This window comes from Trematomus bernacchii, unplaced genomic scaffold (genome assembly GCF_902827165.1).
Source record: "Trematomus bernacchii unplaced genomic scaffold, fTreBer1.1, whole genome shotgun sequence".
NCBI lineage: Eukaryota > Metazoa > Chordata > Actinopteri > Perciformes > Nototheniidae > Trematomus > Trematomus bernacchii.
In genome coordinates this window covers 1,878,247-1,895,878 of record NW_022987429.1, presented here as the reverse complement: position 1 = coordinate 1,895,878, position 17,632 = coordinate 1,878,247, and the positions used below count along the sequence as shown (strand labels likewise).

At 41.4% G+C, this 17,632-nt stretch overlaps 1 protein-coding gene across 1 annotated transcript in view; it reads left to right on the top strand.

Annotated features, from left to right (window-relative positions):
- The window catches only part of si:dkey-237h12.3 (teneurin-3), a 139,141-nt gene that overhangs the window by 101,466 nt on the left and 20,043 nt on the right, over positions 1-17,632 (top strand). The window contains exons 17-21 of the mRNA XM_034141707.1: positions 1,113-1,232; positions 3,853-4,114; positions 5,282-5,549; positions 6,910-7,053; positions 17,370-17,619. Of these exons, the coding sequence (XP_033997598.1) occupies positions 1,113-1,232; positions 3,853-4,114; positions 5,282-5,549; positions 6,910-7,053; positions 17,370-17,619 (1,044 nt within the window). The remainder of the gene's footprint in view (positions 1-1,112; positions 1,233-3,852; positions 4,115-5,281; positions 5,550-6,909; positions 7,054-17,369; positions 17,620-17,632) is intronic.

Below are 17,632 nucleotides of genomic sequence, written 5' to 3'. Positions count from 1 at the left end.
CAGCCGCCGGGTGCGACTGTTCAGAAAAACGTCTGGAAGAAAAGAGGTGCTTTGTTCAGAAAACCTCTCCAGCTTTTATTCTTTCTAAAGGGGGACATGTTGTTCCTCCACAGACGTCATTTAGAAAAACCTTCAGATTCTGACTTTTCACTGCCGAACATTTTATATTTCTTGTAATCAAAATGAATTTTCTTTTCACACTTACCCTATTTATGATTCACCTTTTCTAAAGTGCTGTGGTGATTATTGTGTATGGTTCCGTTTCTTTTTTCAAATCCTTTTTCATTCCTTTTCCTTTGTGACAGTTTGCCTGCGGCATCACATTTTGTGTTTCTGAATTCCTGTTTTTTTTCCTGAAGTGCCTCTTGACACGTCAGTCGTCGAGTTTTGCAACTTCTCACATCAAGAGGATATCTGTTACCAAGTTGAAGAGCTCGTTCTAACAAAATTATTGTTTATATATTATCTTTCATCACAGTACCACACACATTTATCACGCTAGCGAGCACAAGACTCGGGTATGACACTGACAAGAAGCTCTTTTTTGGAAGCAAAGTACTTGCAAGGTCGTGGTGATAACAATACTGTCAATGTTTTCTCTCACATATCGTCATTTGAAATGCCTTCTGTTGTGCACTTCATTTACTGACTTAATTACCCAGACTGATAATTGATCAGTAAATCTTGTGAAGAATACACTGTTTTCTTTGCCTGCCTCACAAATTGAATTGCCCTGAGATCTGTACATTTGTATAGCTGTGTTTGTCTTAAACAAATAAGCATCCACTTCTGTGTGCTCATGGAATATAAATGCTGCAATACACGTGCAAGATGCTGCAAAAAACCTTAACAAGTCCTGCATGTCTGGAAAATCTCATCACACTGAATTATGGGCTTTTAAAGCAGTAAACAGAGACGGAGAGGTGCTCTGTAAGGTGACATTTTCATGAATAACATCCCCTGGCACACTTGTTCCTAACATTCAGTAAATCATACCTCCCTGCTGGTGCCACTGGCAAAGGGATGGCAGTTGTTGGTGCCGTGGCTGCGTGTTGTCTCCGGCTGGCATTGTTTGTTTATTCAGCTCTTTCTGTGTTTGTTTGCCCACACAGCCTGGCGTCAGTCATCCGAGGTCAGGTCCTCACGGGAGACGGGACGCCGCTGATCGGAGTCAACGTGTCCTTTCTGCACTACCCCGAGTACGGCTACACCATCACCCGGCAGGACGGCATGTAAGAGAGTCACTCTGTGCATACATGCATCAGTAGGTGCAACATTCAGGGACTAACAGCCATCCATCTGCATTTTTTAACACTGATTTACATGTCCAAATAAACATGAGCACCCTCCAGCAGGATTCTCAGCCATTAGGGTTCAACTGTGGCCCTTGCAAAAATGTATTTGTGGCATTGGCCGCTATCCCGAGAACAGTATGGAAAAATGCAGGGAAAGCTGTCCAACAGTGGCAGAGTTGTCCTGGCAGTTATCCAAAAAGTGCTCAAAACAAATTGAAACGACTGCACATTGTGCCCTAGAACAATTCCTCACGCAAATGTCACAGTGGTAGTGGCCATTTTGAACCAGGCTGTTTAAAATGCATTGAATCAGCAAGGGTAGAATCAATCTGCCCGCGGTGTAGTAAAACATGGGATTACTGTCTGACCTTCTCCTGCTGTTACCGCAGACGGGTCCTTAATAATGAGGGTGCAAACACATACGACACAAATGTATGACACATATTTTACAGGAAGGGTTCATCTCAGGTAGGAGCTTTATTTTGCAGATGCTGGTCAGAGATAGTGGCCCATTCAAATTCAGCGGCAGACGTGTTTATGTGTTGCCAGTATGGAATAAAAGGCTTATAAGTGGAACAGAATTGTACAGCTGTTGTTATGAGGCACAATCCTTGGATCCCCAGATAGCTGAGGATTAGCTGATTTCTTCAGATATTCCGCCCTGTAACTCTTCTGACAAGTAGCGTGATAAATGGTTGGGGATAATCACACTTGGTTAGCCAACAGATCCGCTCAGTGTGTTAAGAAAGGGGGGGGGGGCGGCATCAAAGCCTGGCCTCTTGCAGCTGTGAGCTCCTCGCTGCCCAAAGTGGAGAGAGCTTGAGAAGGAAGCTGTTTTAGGTCAGCTGCACAGCTTGACTGTTGGCGTGTGTGTGTGTGTATGTGTGGTGTGTTGTGTGTGTGTGTGTGTGTGTGTGTGTGTGTGTGTGTGTGTGTGTGTGTGTGTGTGTGTGTGTGTGTGTGTGTGTGTGTGTGTGTGTGTGTGTGTGTGTGTGTGTGTGTGTGTGTGTGTGTGTGTGTGTGTGTGTGTGTGTGTGTGTGTCCTCCTGAGTGTGAATGTGTGTGTGAGAGACGTGCATAAGCATTCAAATCTGCGAGTGTGTGTCTTTGTGCATGTGAATGCATGCAATGTCACCACACAGATGCGTTACCCCCTGGGTAGTGGAGCTCGCAGAATATATAGAGCAGCACTTCAAAGACTCGCCCTTCATTTCCAAACCAGTACGTTTTCCCTGAGTAATATCGTACTAATTAAAAATAGTTCACCAGAATGAACTCCTAAGACTTAAGACTCCAAACCAAATTCAACCATAAAGTGTCTTCTCACACCATGCCTGGTTAAACAGAAGTCATACATTAGATTCAGTGAATGATAATAAAGTATGAACGCTGTAGAGAGGGAATAGACTTGATAAGGGAAAGTTTTCTTTTCCATTGAAGTCATGAGATGGAACACTTACTTTGTTCTTCAGCACTTAAAGAGATGTTTCAGTTTACTATAACTTTAGGGCTTTTTGACATAGTTCTGGCTAACAGTCCTATCAGTAATAACATTGCCAAAAAGAAGTCTGACAGAGCAAGAAACATGGGCAGTGAAAACATGAATCCAAGTTCAACTTTTACCTTGTTTTTGTTATTTAACTCTGCCGAGGAGGTTAGGATTTTTGATTAGTTTGTTTGTCTGTTTGTCAGAAAGATTGTGGAAAAACTTGCCCCCGTTTTAATGAGACTTTGTTGAGATGAGTAGCATGGGCCAAGGAAGAACCCATTACATTTTGGAGCTATCTCACTATATCCCGTTCAGAGTCTGGGGCCGGATTGCGTGCACAAGACTCTCACCTCTAACTTAACAAGCAAACATGGATGTGTCTGATCTGAAAGCTAACAGTGCTTTCTGAGTGGCTTCTATTTGGTCTTGTGGTTTAGTTGATCTCAAGTGATTGACACCATGCTCCTAGAGCTTAGCAATCCTTAAGAGAGCAAAAAAGATTTACCAAAAAATAAATAAAATACTGCAAGTCTCTGCAGATAGCACCAAATACAGTCCATTTACCGCTCATATAGTGTTGGAAAAATCTCACTCGTCACCGGTTTGAGCTTCAATAATCAGGATACATGTATTTATTATGCTTGCAAGAATGGAAGTAGTCATCACATACAGAGCATATGATACAACTAGTTCCTCAAACGGTGTCCTTCATATGCTTATATAGAAGACAGGGTGTTATTCAGTCACAAGATACATCTATACCGGTTCAAAGCAATATTATATGCTTAGTTCAGATTAGCTAAGACCCACGTAAGCAATAAACATGACAGCCTATCTCCCTAGGGGCTGAACCATCATGTTAATCATTGGAACATAGCTATCGTATGTTCAACACAGAGTCTCATGAGCTTCTTCTATATAATCATACATCCGGCTACGTACACAGCTACGTAGGGCCTTTGTTATCATGTCAGCTACTCTGATATTGAAAGAGTACATTCAGTATTTTTCCAACATATAGTTTTTCCAATATGTGATCTTTTTTTGGTTTGATGATGCCGTGTTAAGGTTCGATCTCTTGGCCAATGGTGGTGCTTCTCTGACGCTGAGTTACGAGCGCGCCCCGTTCCCCTCGCTGCACCGCACTGTGTGGCTGCCCTGGAACGTTTTCCACGTGATGGACACGGTGGTGATGAAGCGTGAGGAGAACGACATCCCCAGCTGCTACCTCACCGGCCTGATCAGACCCAACCCCCTCATCCTGGCCACGCCCCTCTCCACTCTGTACAAGACGTCCCCCGAGGACAGCCCCATCATCCCGGAGACCCAGGTGAGACACAGAGACACAGAGGTGACCCAAAGGAGATCTCATTACGGAGCTTTTATGGTCAATTCCACTGTTGTGCTCATATCTGATTGTTTTGAATGCCTTTAATAATTCAACCCATGTTTGATCCCAACATTACAAGCAGCAGTGTCTTAAATACACAAACAAGAGTAACAATAATGCTGCTATCTTCCTTTTGCCATAGCTTATTTTCACATTTGCCTTTGAGCTTAGATGGAACTGAGGCATCTCCCCAAATACTAAGCCATAAACTGTCTCGCAGTGATACTGATAAATTCTTAGGGTGAAGGTTTTATGCCTCAGGATTCGGTTGGTATGCGTTTGGCTGAAATCTGAGTTTTTTAAAGACCCTGAATATTGCTATGCAGGAAATTATAAAACGTTGTTACATTTGAGGGAGAAATCTGAATTGAGGACATGCTTCGGTGGCAGTCTGAGGTGAAACATGGTCAAGGGAACTGGGAATTTGAGATGAAAAGAGAGTAAGACCAAGATAATTATTAGAGTCGTGGCTTTCAAAGCTTTCAAGTAAAAGTTTGAATTCATTTATTGCCTGTGAAGTTTTCTCAGTTTGCATTTGGACTGATGTACTGTAGTAGTTATGCATAAGTAAGAACTTGTTTTATATATTTTCACTGCTTAACACAAATTCATAATGTTTGAATTGTACATACAGTATATTTATGATTATTAGATTAGATACTATAGACAGCACTTTATTCATCCCAATATGAGTTTTTTTGTAACAGCAGCATATTAACAGGCATTACACACGAGTACAAATTATTATAAAATAAAATACAATAATACAAAAATCCACAGTAGAAAATAGATGTATCAATAAAATAAACCGTACACATGATCAAATATACAGAATAAGTTAAAATACTCTATAATAGACAAATTCACTATTATAATATACATTTATGAACATATGTACATTATTAAGTAGTTGCAGTTTTAAATTAAAATCAAATCAAAAAGCAGTGAGGTAGTGTGACCACAATCTGTACATATAAGCGATAGAAAAGTATTGTGTAATATACAGTGTAATGGAAGATGCCAAGAAACCGCTGTTCCTCCTGTTACTTAAGTCCATACCTCACACTGTGTATTTGGCACCGGTCTGACTGCTAATTAAAATCATAGGTCCTTCATGAGCAAGTTGCTATACCAGGCAGTGACCTGAACCTGGTCTACCTGAGCTCCAGGGCGCCTGGCTACAAGCCCATCCTCAAGGTGCTGCTGACCCCGGACCGCCTCCCCTTCGGCCTGATGAAGGTCCACCTGATGGTGGCCGTCATGGGCCGTCAGTTCCAGAAGTCTTTCCCTGCCTTCCCCGACCTCTCGTACACCTTCATCTGGGATAAAACAGACGCCTACAGTCAGAGGGTCTTTGGCCTCGCAGAGGCAATGGGTGAGTACATGCTGTGAAGCTGCTGTCTGAAGATGTTGTGTAAGTGTGGGTTCACTCACAGGCTCACTCTACCTTCAGGCACTGAACCTTGGTTGAACTTTTGAGAATTGATTTTTTTATTTTTCTAAATTGAGGATTATTTATCCGGGGACTGCTTTTGTTACCATATGCAATAAAGATTTAGCAGGTGGTGTGAAATCCCCCCAGTGCTGCATTTTTGAAGGCCACTGCTCTTTTGCTGACTTCTTTGTTTTGCATGTATGATATTTCCGCAGCATGCGCTGACTACATTTCTGCCTATGAGGCAGTAGACTGAGAAAAAAACACACAAATGATAACAGACTATTTGATGAGATCATACATAACAAAATAACTTATTTATGTTTTTAAATAATGATTTAAGTGTCGCCTTGAATGTTATACTACATTAGGGCTTTTTGAAGTTACTCCATGCCGCATCTTAAAGCTTGGTTAGGCAACTTTGCAGAACCCAACAAGATTAAGGTTTGTTTTGAAAGTATCCAGGCCTCTCTCCAAAAAAACACTGCCCCAAAACACATGTAAGTGCACTGAGAGAGCACTGGAGGGAAGTGCAGTGCATTATTATTATCACGATCTTTATCCAGATACCTCAATACATTCACAGGCAGAGTGCGCGCTGTAGACATCAAGGTATGCCTGTTACCGGCTTAAACAGCCACACATACACAAGATTGATTTCCTTATTCATTGTGAACCCCTTTCAATATTGCTGTTGGGATGTAAAGAGAATTTCAGCAAATCTATACAAAATAACTCCTAGTATAAATTGCCTACCCTAGCTTTAATGTGTTGCAACAAAAATAATTTTAAAGTCTGAACATGTCTGAGGAGTTCTGTTAAGAAAGACGAATGTTTGAGTTATTTATTACAGAAAACCAACCCTTGCAGCGCAGGAACCACACTTGCCAGGAATGAATCAACAGGATTCATTCCTGGCAAGCATATCGTAGCGTTTATGATGTTAACTGTAATGTTCTCCATCTGAGACGTTATCGTTTAAATAATTCATACCTCTTCACACGCTATTTTGCATTGTGGTGTATTTGCATTTACACAAGATAAAACAAACGAGAAGAGCAGGCATACAATCCAAACTCTGCAGGTGAGGCACAGAAACCCCACAGGTCTTCTAAAATCCTCCCAGCTGGAGTAAATGATATAGTCAACGAGAAAGCAGAACCCGGGAGTACAGGAAAAAAAAAACTGCCACAACGTGCGCTGAATGTCGTATGGGCTACAAGCCTCATTGCTGCCATAAGTGTCAGGTAAGGAGGGTGCAACCTTGCTCACCATAGGAATCTGCCATCATTGCTTTCAGTGTCGGTGGGATATGAATACGAGTCCTGCCTTGATGTGGTGCTCTGGGAGAAGAGGACTGCTGTGTTACAAGGCTATGAACTCGATGCATCCACCATGGGAGGGTGGATGTTAGACAAACACCACATATTGGACATCCAGAACGGTAAGAAATGCTCATATATCTGCTATAAGTGCGTATGTGTGTGCATGCCGGGCAGAGATAGGTGGCCTCTTAGGGTTACAGGCAGGTGGTCTTTACCCAGAATCACCGCAATAAATGCTTGAATCAAAATGAAATATTGTTCGTCATCCCGTCTGCAGATAATAGAGGAGAGTTTTGAAGGGCCGATCATTCACAGTAATGACAGAATAAATCAGAGACTAAGTCACCAGGGTGCGGGGCTGCGCTACAATTCCAAACTGCTCAGCTATTTCTGGAAGAAGTTGGCCTTTTGCTGCGCATGGAGGCTTGTGCTTTTGAGGAACAGGCGTCATGTTTAATTCCCCCATTAATTCAACAAACTAAATGAATTTCTCGCCCTTTCATCAATCAGAACGGCTTTAATCGCCTAGTACAATAAATGGACATGAGTTTGTCTTTGTCGCGCTGGTGCACAGACATGAGAGGGAAACATGCATAATGAAACTATCAAATATACATACAGCTCTGAGTCATTGCTGGGTTACAGTATCAGGATGTTGCTTTCTATAATCTGCACATTTCAGAGCTGCGTTACAGCTGCACAGGCTGTAATAAGACAGCGATTGTAGGAGTGGGCCTCGGGCTAGTGAGCATTGTCAGTGTGCCAGGCTGCTGTTTTGACATTAAATCCACTCCAGCTCACAATCATTGTTCCAGTTGTCCGACACAATTTGTGGCCCTTTCATCTTTTAAAATAGTCAAGATTACATTTGTGGCCTCCAGCAGAGTCCTTAGTCTCACACTGTCAAATTAGAAATTGTGACTGGATAAGAAGGTTTTTGTGGTTGTTGTTTTTCGCATGCATATTTTGCTTTCAATGTTTGGCTTTGCTCATTTCTAGTTGTTTTACAATTTTACTCGCATGCATTTGCAAAGTCATAATACAAGAGATGGATAAATGGATACTGTAGCTATAACCAAATTAGTTTCCCAAATGGCTTGGATTTTTTCTGTTGGCATGGAACAGAAAATGTAAGAGCTTGTGTGAACAACAAATGCATCCGAGACACCGGTAATTACACCTGTAGTGATGTTTTTCCTGGCTGCAGGCAGATTTTTGTGTTTGTGTGAGCCACTGAGTCTGCAGACTTGCTTTGTTGTTTCTCACAGCGATAGCCATCTCTGCTCAGGAGCCTGGCTTGGTTGAGATTGATTTTTTTCTTCTGATTCAACTTTATTTATATTATTCAGGAGGGAAAACGACAAGCAGTGCAAATGTTAAAACAGAAATAATTACTAGGTGTGGTTATTTTTATTTCTTCCTTTTTCAGTTTTAGATTTCCAGACAGTCACATATTAGTTTCTAGCAGGCATATTTGCAGCATGTGGGTTACTTTGGCATTGGGAGATACAGTGCAGTATGTTTGCACGCAATCTGAACTGTTCTTAAATAGTGGCTGGTTGAACGCATTACCTTTGTAAAGCCATCTTCAGGTCATGAGCTTTTAGAGGTCAATATTCTTCAGAAAAGATTAACCAAATGTCATCGCTCTGAGGCAGATAAACGTTCAAATGTAACTTTTCATTCAGAGATAGAGCAAGAAAGTCTCTTTTTTATGGAACAAAATCTAATTTTAAGATAAAATGTTCTATTATGTGACAATCAGGATTGGGCTTAATGACCTTATGTCCAATCATATCAGTATTAACATCCTCACAAAACACACAGCATTACCTAGTTTGTTTTTGCACCAACCTCCACTCTTCAGAGTTGGACCGTCCACCCACACTCTCTCACTCAGAGGTCGTACTGGTCACCACACAGTAGGAGTTTCACTCTTTTCAAATTCACTCACCTTTGTCGGGCAGAAATAAAGCTGAAATAAAGTCATTATATCAAAAGCAGAAAACATGTGCAAACGTAGCTCGAGGCATGTTTTTTATTAGGCAAAAAGCTGTGAGGTTTTTCTTCAGGAAAAGTAGAACCACCAAGTGGAAACACTGTTTCACGTAAAAAAATCCTGTATCCTATAAAAGTATTTGCATCATAATATATTTACAGTAAATAATGTGCGGCTTAGAATTTGGTTTTATTAATCTGAATCTTCAAAGTATTTAAATTGGTCACATATATGTAGTGGGGTAAAATAAGAAGATAGAAAATGTTGAGTATAACATAACAGGAAATGGAAAAACATTTTTAAATAACATTAACCTCAAAATGTTAATTAATTACAATACTTGAGTAAATTAAGTAACTTTAAATCACTGGCAACACGTTTGTTATCATCAGCTATTATCTTGTGTCAATCATGTATTTGGATTTAGTGCAATAGATGGATAAATCCCTTAAAACATTTTATTTTATCATTCAGTTGCCGGATGCTCACATGTTTGCAACGGCTTGTTTCCTCGCAAAATAGAAAATTATTATAAAGTGGCATGTATTTATCACCTCAGTGTGAATAAATAGTTTCAGTTCATGAGTCACCACCAGTGGGTCCGGTGAGTGTGAAGAGGTTAATAAGGTTCACTGCTCTAACAGCACACTATTTAAGTGCCTTTGTGGCTAATTGTGCATGGGAATAGACTCCCGCTTTTATATCTGTTCATGATACTGATATTGAATTAGAATTGCTACATGAATTCTCCTAATCTTTACTGCCATCAGAAACACATACGGAGAAAAATGCAAGCAGGCCAAGCTGACCAATCACATTGTCTGTGGTTGCTATGTGGTATCTCCCCAGCCCTGATGTGTAGTTACATCTATGAGGGAGGGTTACATGAGCTCTGGTGGAGCATCCTGATATATCCTCTGGCTTTAGCCACTGTCTCTTTGGCCCGGTCGGTTTATGAAAACCTCAGAAAATATTTCTGTTCCCACATATTTTGGCAAACAGAGGAGCTGTGTTTTTAAGGGAGGAATGCTTTTGCAACTAGAATTACATTCTGCTTACATCTTGAACGTAGTGTTTTTATAGCATCTTACATGCTCACCCACAACACTTTTCACTTTTCACTTTTCATCCCACAATAATATCATCCATGCATTCTGCATGTGTTACAGTCTTTCCACATCTCACAGATTGCAGACACCGTCTTTTGTCGGATATGGTTGTGGAAAACATGTCAGCGAGTCTTCCTTCACTTTGTTCAAACCCCGGTGCCACTTTGTCCTGCTTCTTTGTTGTAAGTTAAAAGAACAGACACAAGGGCCTATTGCCGAACCCAATCTGTCAAGCCATCCAAAACATGAAGTTTGTGAAGTGTGCAAAAGAACACGGAGAATCTGCCTCTAGCTTGACTCCTGCTGGTGCGTTTTGTTTCATCCTACCTGTCTCAAAGTATAGCACACCCGTCTCCAAAGCCATCACTGTGGCAGCGTCACAGTTGGAGCTGAAGTTGTTGTGAGCTGCTTATGTGATCAACAGATAGATGCAGCATGTGTGATATGCTAATGTAGGCTGCATCCTTTATTAGACTGAGCTGTGCTGCGTGTCTCGCTTTATCAGAACATTGGATGTAACTGCGCATGGAAAATCATTATGTACAGGGTTGTATTTATACATGGAAACAGTAATGACAGAAATGAAACAACAAGCAGCTGGCGTCGAGTTTTTCGTGTGCAGTTAATGCTGCAGCCTCCCCAAGGCTTTCTCACCCGCAACAAAAATAAATTGCTAAGTCTGACTACATTTTGAAAGATTCAAAAATAGTTATGAAAACTTGTGTTGCTCTGTCTCATTTACCCTCGTCTGACAGGAGCTTAATCAATTTGCCAAAAGTGTTCCATGCTGCAATCCTATTAGCTCAACCCAAAGACAGTGAGCTCTTCAAGGCTGTGAAATGTTTTTTGTTAGGGACTTTTGTATGCTAGTTTATACTGTGTTCACATCAAAGTATTATTACTCTATCTGTAATCCTATCCCCCTCACACATTCATTTTTATTACAGAGACTGGGTGTCAGCACCTACTTTTATCCCCTTACATTTTCTGAATCCAAACTGAATTATTCAGTCTTGCACTTTTTGACATTTGAGATTTATGGCCCACGTGGGTTTTTGGGCAAGGAATACAGTTCGATATCCTTCAGCCGGCATGAAGATGAATCCAAATATCACTGTTTGCCTTCATTGCTGCTCCAGTATTGATTCGTTAATGCTGTAAACCTTGACTAATGTCCTCACCCAACATGTTAGAAAGCTCTGGTCCTCTGCAGCTGCGGTTTTGCTCCAGACATTCGCTATCTCTCTTTGTTGTGCCTCCCGCTTCATTTTCGCAGCACTTCCAACATCTGAGGACTTTTTCTCTCATTCTGTGTGGCAAAAGACCTGAGCAAAAATGGCCTCTCTCTCTCTCTCTCTCTCTCTCTCTCTCTCTCTCTCTCTCTCTCTCTCTCTCTCTCTCTCTCTCTCTCTCTCTCTCTCTCTGCCTCTCTGCCTCCACTCCAGAGCCTGTCAGGCCAGATAAGGCAAATTGCTGGTGTCTGTGCTTTAGTCATGTACTCATGCCCCTGCTTTCTTCATTACAAGTGGATATGCCTTCCCCTCAATCTGCAGCTTGTCTCTATCTCTGGTAACTTAGCCGATTCTTTTTGTACACAGCCAGAGTTCAGTATATAAGTATCTCGGAGACTGCTTACTGTAAAGTCCATGCACATGCTGCATTTGAAGCAACAAGAGGTTTTCGGCCCACTTTTAGCCTGGGTGCTGTGTTATGGCGCATTTCCACCATGGCGCGGTTTAAGCGTGCCGTGTCGTGCCGTGCCCGTTTTTGGTTGCGCTTCCACTAGGCCTAGTTACGGCCCGGCCCGGCCCGGGGCCACTTTTTCACCTCTTTTCTGGCTGTTGGAGCAGAACACCTATTGGTGGTGGCTGATAGCCCCCCCCCTCTGCTACGCGCCGTTCGTTGGATGAGGCTGATCTCTATTTAATAAAGAAAGGAATTGAAAACACCGGAATCAAAAGTTATAACAATTATCTGAGTTTACTCTGGTAGGAAACAAAACACGTATACAAGTCTTACAGAGTACTCCGGACTTCAGGTTTGTGATGCGGTTTACAGGTAGACAGACCAGCTTTCAGAAAACGAGAAGTACGGACTTCAGGTTTGTGATGCGGTTTACCGTCTCTAGACCAGCTTTCAGCAAACCAGAAGTATTTTTACATACAAAAACAACAGTATTTATATTCATATTTTGGGGCGGAGATGTGTTGACTTCTACCTTCCCATTTTACTCCGAAGCGAATTAGAGAGTCCGTGGGGAGGAGCTGTGTGAGCTGCTCACATCCCCCAGGTGTTTTGCTGGTTGGATTCACTTCTGGTCGGGTTCAATACAGCGAATCAGAGTTCTGACCAGAACGTGAGATTCTAAGGTTCCACAAGGTCAAAGTCAATCTTATCTCTGCCCCGATATCCACTCCCTTATTTTCCCATGGAATATTTCACATAAACTGTTACTCTCAGACAATTAAACATTGTATACAGATATAATGAGCCCAGAAAGAACATAATGATACCCAGAAAGAACATAATGATACCCAGAAAGAACCTTGAAAAGAACATGTGTGTGTGTGCTGGTGAAAAGGAGGTGTATGTGTGTGTAACAGGATCTCTGGGTCAGTGAGTTGTAAGTGAGAATATAATTTCTATATATGTGATTACTTAAAACAGTTCAAACAATACATGTTCACTAAAATACAGTTTAGAATCATATCTTTTTACTTCATGGCCCGACAAAATTGTGGTTCTATCGGGGCCAACAAACAGGGCTGAGTCGGGCTGAGTATGCTAAACTAGAGAGAGAATCGCTGGCAAGGAGGCTACAACTACAACAAGATGAACATATTTGACCGTGATTTAATTGTAATACACGTTTCAAAATGATGCCGAAGTAACAACATACTGATACCGGTTAGTAAAAACCATGAATTAATGCTTTGGCAAGTTTGCAGACAGACGACAGGTGAAAAACCTTTTAAAATGCGTGTTTTCTAGATGGAGATTGGCTAAGCTAACTCAATATATGCTCCGACCGTCCACACTCACAACAACGGCCTATACAGACATAAATAAAGCAGCGACTGTACTCGCCATGACACAGGCATTCTGTGGTGTGTACTTGTTTAACTTTTGTCGAGTTTCTGAACATATATAAGGAGCTGTGAGCTCTGAGTGCTAACAGCTAACGGCTGTGTTGTTTTTCTGGGGTTCTCATTGAAGATGAAGTCACGGCTCCGCCTACACTGCGTTACTATAGTAACTACCCCAGTTCCTAAACTGTAATGGAAGCGCAGCATGAAGTGAGCCGGCCCTGTTAAGGCCCAACGCGGCCAAGCAGTACCGAGCGTGGCCGAGGCCGACCGTGTGGTGGAAATGCGCCATTAGAGAGTGACACAGTGCAAAGGAGAACAGAGAAGGAACAGGATACAATTAAGACACATTACCACTCCTCCCTAGCACTCTCTGCACTCTCTACGTGTCACCAAGGTGACATTGCTCAGGGCACTTTTTTTTATCAGGTATTGAGGCTCGGGCCTTGAATTTGTACCATTAATCATTTTAGAAGCTGTGATGTCGGCATTAAAAACTTGTATTTTATCCATTACATGACTCAAATGAGCCTTTAATCAAACAAATGATTTCTCTCTGTAATGATTATTTGAAAGGAATCAATTAAAGAAACAGCGTAGTGATGAAATATCAGTTTCTTTATACAGGAGGATGTGAATATAGCAGAGCAGCAGCAATATCCTCTCCTTGCTCAAATATTTCTGTAATGACTAGTTTTCTATTTTCCGCTTGATTTTCTGAGAGAAAATGGCTTTCCTCTTTGATCCATGTCCCTACACTCATATTCACTATCATTTTCTTTTATACACATCTTTATTATGGATTTTTTCAATATCGACATTATTTCTCAGCAAATTCTGTCTCGGAGTGTAACTGTGTATGAGTGTTTAGAGTACTTGTTTAATCTGTGATATGAAGTTATATTAGATGTGCGTTGGAGTGATCTTGGAGCAAAAGAGACAACAGATTCTCAGACTCTGAAAGCCTTTCCTCTCAATGCCAAGCAAAACAGGGATTTTCTCTTTGACCATCTTCTATCCAAAACTCAGATCCGCCTCCACACTTTCATCTATACTAATCAATAGGCAGACAAATATTGAATGTTTGATCCATTCAGCTGCCATACTTTGTACTTTGACTTGAAGTCTCCTCTGCAAAATCTGTCAAGAGAGCACTAGTTTATTCCAGCCTGTCCAGAAAAAACAAGACTGACAAAGTATCTCGCACAACAACAGTGTCTCCATCTTACTTAGGAAAAAGTTTTGTTAGAGGGGCCCCATTACAGTATGCTCATTTTCAGGTTCTATAATTGTATTTTTTCTTATACTACCTCTTTTCACCCTCTGTCTGAAACCAGAGCCCAGTCTGCTCTGATTGGTTAGCTAGCCGGCTCTGTTGTGATTGGTCAACTGTTTAGAGATGTCCCGCTTCTTAGCCTATCACCTACTATGTGTTAGACCACTAGCCAGTGGAAGCGCGACTGTTACATAGTGATGTAACTATGTCGCAGACGTGAACAAAGGACTACAATCGAGGTGTTTCAGGCAGGGGGGTGGGGGGGGGGGGGATGTGTGGGAGAGAAACTTCCTCTGAAGGGATTTTAACCTTTACAGACTATTTACATGCACAAAAACCTATAGAACACACTACAGGAAAGGGACAATCCCAACAAGGCCCCTTTAAAGTTATATAGATTTGGACCAAGCTTCAAATCAGAACAGAGTGAAATAATAGTTAAAACAATATGTATACATACATTGAACGACTGCAAAGCCATTTAGGTTCGAACACAGTAGGAGTCTCTCTCTTTTGCCAGGGGCGCCGGATAGTCCGGAGCCAAATTCCCATCAGTGCGCTCTCCAGCTGAGGCGTCACAAGCTTGATCCTAGCCACAATCATCAGCAGTAATGTCTCATGACCAAGTGTCCTTGAGGGAAGAAAACTGAACCTTAATCTCCTCACTCACTCTAAGTTGAGAGCAGTAGAAGTAGTGTGTGTGATAAAGATAAAAGTGAAGGAGTGTACTGTCCATACTAAGTGTGTGTGGCGTGATCATGGGGGGTGGGTGATGATTGATTAGTGTTTTAATCCATTCCCTCATGCTGTGTTAAAGCCTATGGTGAGACTTGTGTGTGAAGTAAACTGTGATGATGGAAGTGTAAATAGAAAAGACCGCGGCGGCTTGCCAAAATGACCTTAGGAGTATATGTTTTTCCTTTTTATAAAATGCTGTATGTCAGCCAAACTCATAGACTGCTGCAACAGACACACTGCTTTATTGGCTCTTGGATATTACATATCAGAAACATCTTTGGCTTTCTAGAGAATGTGTATGAGCTATTACAAAAGCAGACACTCAAATTCTAGTCAGATGACATGGCATATTTGTTATTTGTAGTCTCTGGTGCAAGGCTGATGCGTTCAGGTCCCTTAGAGTTTTCATCACAGCGTGTGTTTCATTCAGTGAGCAGACACATGGATCACAGTTCAATTAAAGTCCCAAGGTCGTGCGTTTGATGGCGTCACGCATAAAGCCGTCCCCTGGACCTATTTGTCTTTGTTAGAGGCTCATGTGTAATGCTCTGGGATACAAAAGACGAATTGGTCAGATCGTCCTGTCAAGAGTCTCGCTAGACCGTGCCTTCATTTAAATTCGCCCTTCAATCAATTAAATCAATGAAAGGAAACTAATCAGGGAAGGGACACGCAGCGCAGCCGCACGCACGGTTTCACATACATCGAGGGTTACGATGGCTTACAGGATAACGCCCGCTGGAGTGCAATATTATGTGGCCATTCGGCGGTGTCATAGATTCACTAATTAGGGCAGAGGCTGTGTGGATTCAAACAAGTTGTTGGATGTGAATAATTAAGAGCTTCCAGCATGCACTTCTTCCCTCTGATGTGTGTTTTCCCCTTTGAAGAAAGTCCCCACTATGTCAGATCACCACCGCCCCCCCACCCCCCTCCGCACCCCACCCACCAACAAAAAAAGCCAGTTATATCTGCCTCTTGTTAAAATATTAATCTGCCGTGAGTCACCATGGTGAGTCCTCAGTGAAATGATGTATGTGCCCTTATTAGGGCAAGTACACTGCATAGGCGGTATTTATATTTACCACCTCTCTGTGGCTCTGGGAGTTAAAAGAATATTCTTTTACATAAAATCTACTTCAGCTTTGGGTTTTCAGGGACCCACTGAAGCGGGTCTGTACTAAAGCAAGGAAGTGTAAGGGTGTGTCCGCTGGATTGATTGTTAATAGACTGCCTTTGTGCTGCCTTCATTCCCTGACCTGTGTATTTAAATCACATCATGTCTGGTCTTCACTCAAAAAACATTAATAAAACTCTTTTCGACCTTCATTCCTTAACTTTTAAAAAACATATTAGTCTTGAAGGCTATATTTATTTATACTCGACTGAAAGGATCTACAACACAAATAAAAAGTCATACTAGTAATGTATTTGTTAATAATAAAATAATATTGAAGTTGAGTAAAAGTGATAATGAAAGTGTACTGAAACACAATTGTTGTATTTATAAGATAACTTTGAATGCACTTAATATATTGTATATGTGTGTAAATAGTAGTATTTATAGTAGTATAACTTATAATGAATAAACTGTCTAATTGGTTTATGAAATGGCATTAAGAAGGCAAATAACAGTCACTGGACAAACTAAGTGAAATATACATCTTAATATCATCTTGCATATTAAGTCAAATAAGGAAAACTAATTTTATTTTAGTCATTTCATAGAAATTAATCCCACAGTAAATTAAAGAAGTGAAATGAACTCAGATTCAAAGATTAATGGTATTAATTAAAACATGCGTTTGTTTCCTGTCTTTTATTAAAGAGAATTATGTCAAATATGTATCCACGTTAATTACAAAGTATTTAAATATAAAGCTAGAACTACGAGGTGGATGGCCTAGTTTAATATAAAGAGTGGGAGCAGAGGGAAAGCAATAGTTACAGCTCATAACATCGTAATAACAACTTGTCTTTTCACGTGTCTGTTTGTGTACAGATCAAACACAGAAAGTGAATTACTGTAGGTGGGCAGAGTTTTCTCATGTACTGTAGCTCGCGGGTAGTAGTATTTATTTGATATTTAAAAACATGTGTATTGTATGTTGAATGTGTGTATTTCTTCTTACATTTTTGCCAGGTGTGTCTTGAAAACAAGTTGCTACCAGTGTCAAACATCGACATGCTTCCACTCAACCTGCAAATCACTGGCTTTGTTTCACAGGTATCCTTTACAAAGGCAGCGGGGAGAATCAGTTCATCTCGCTCCAGCCCCCGGTGATCTCCACCGTCATGGGGAACGGGCGGCGCAGGAGCATCTCGTGCCCCAGCTGTAACGGACAGGCTCAGGGCAACAAGCTGCTGGCGCCCGTGGCTCTGGCGTGGGGCATCGATGGAAGTCTGTACGTCGGAGACTTCAACTACATCCGACGCATCTACCCATCGGGAAATGTCACAAGTATCATGGAGCTCAGGTAAGGCCTCATT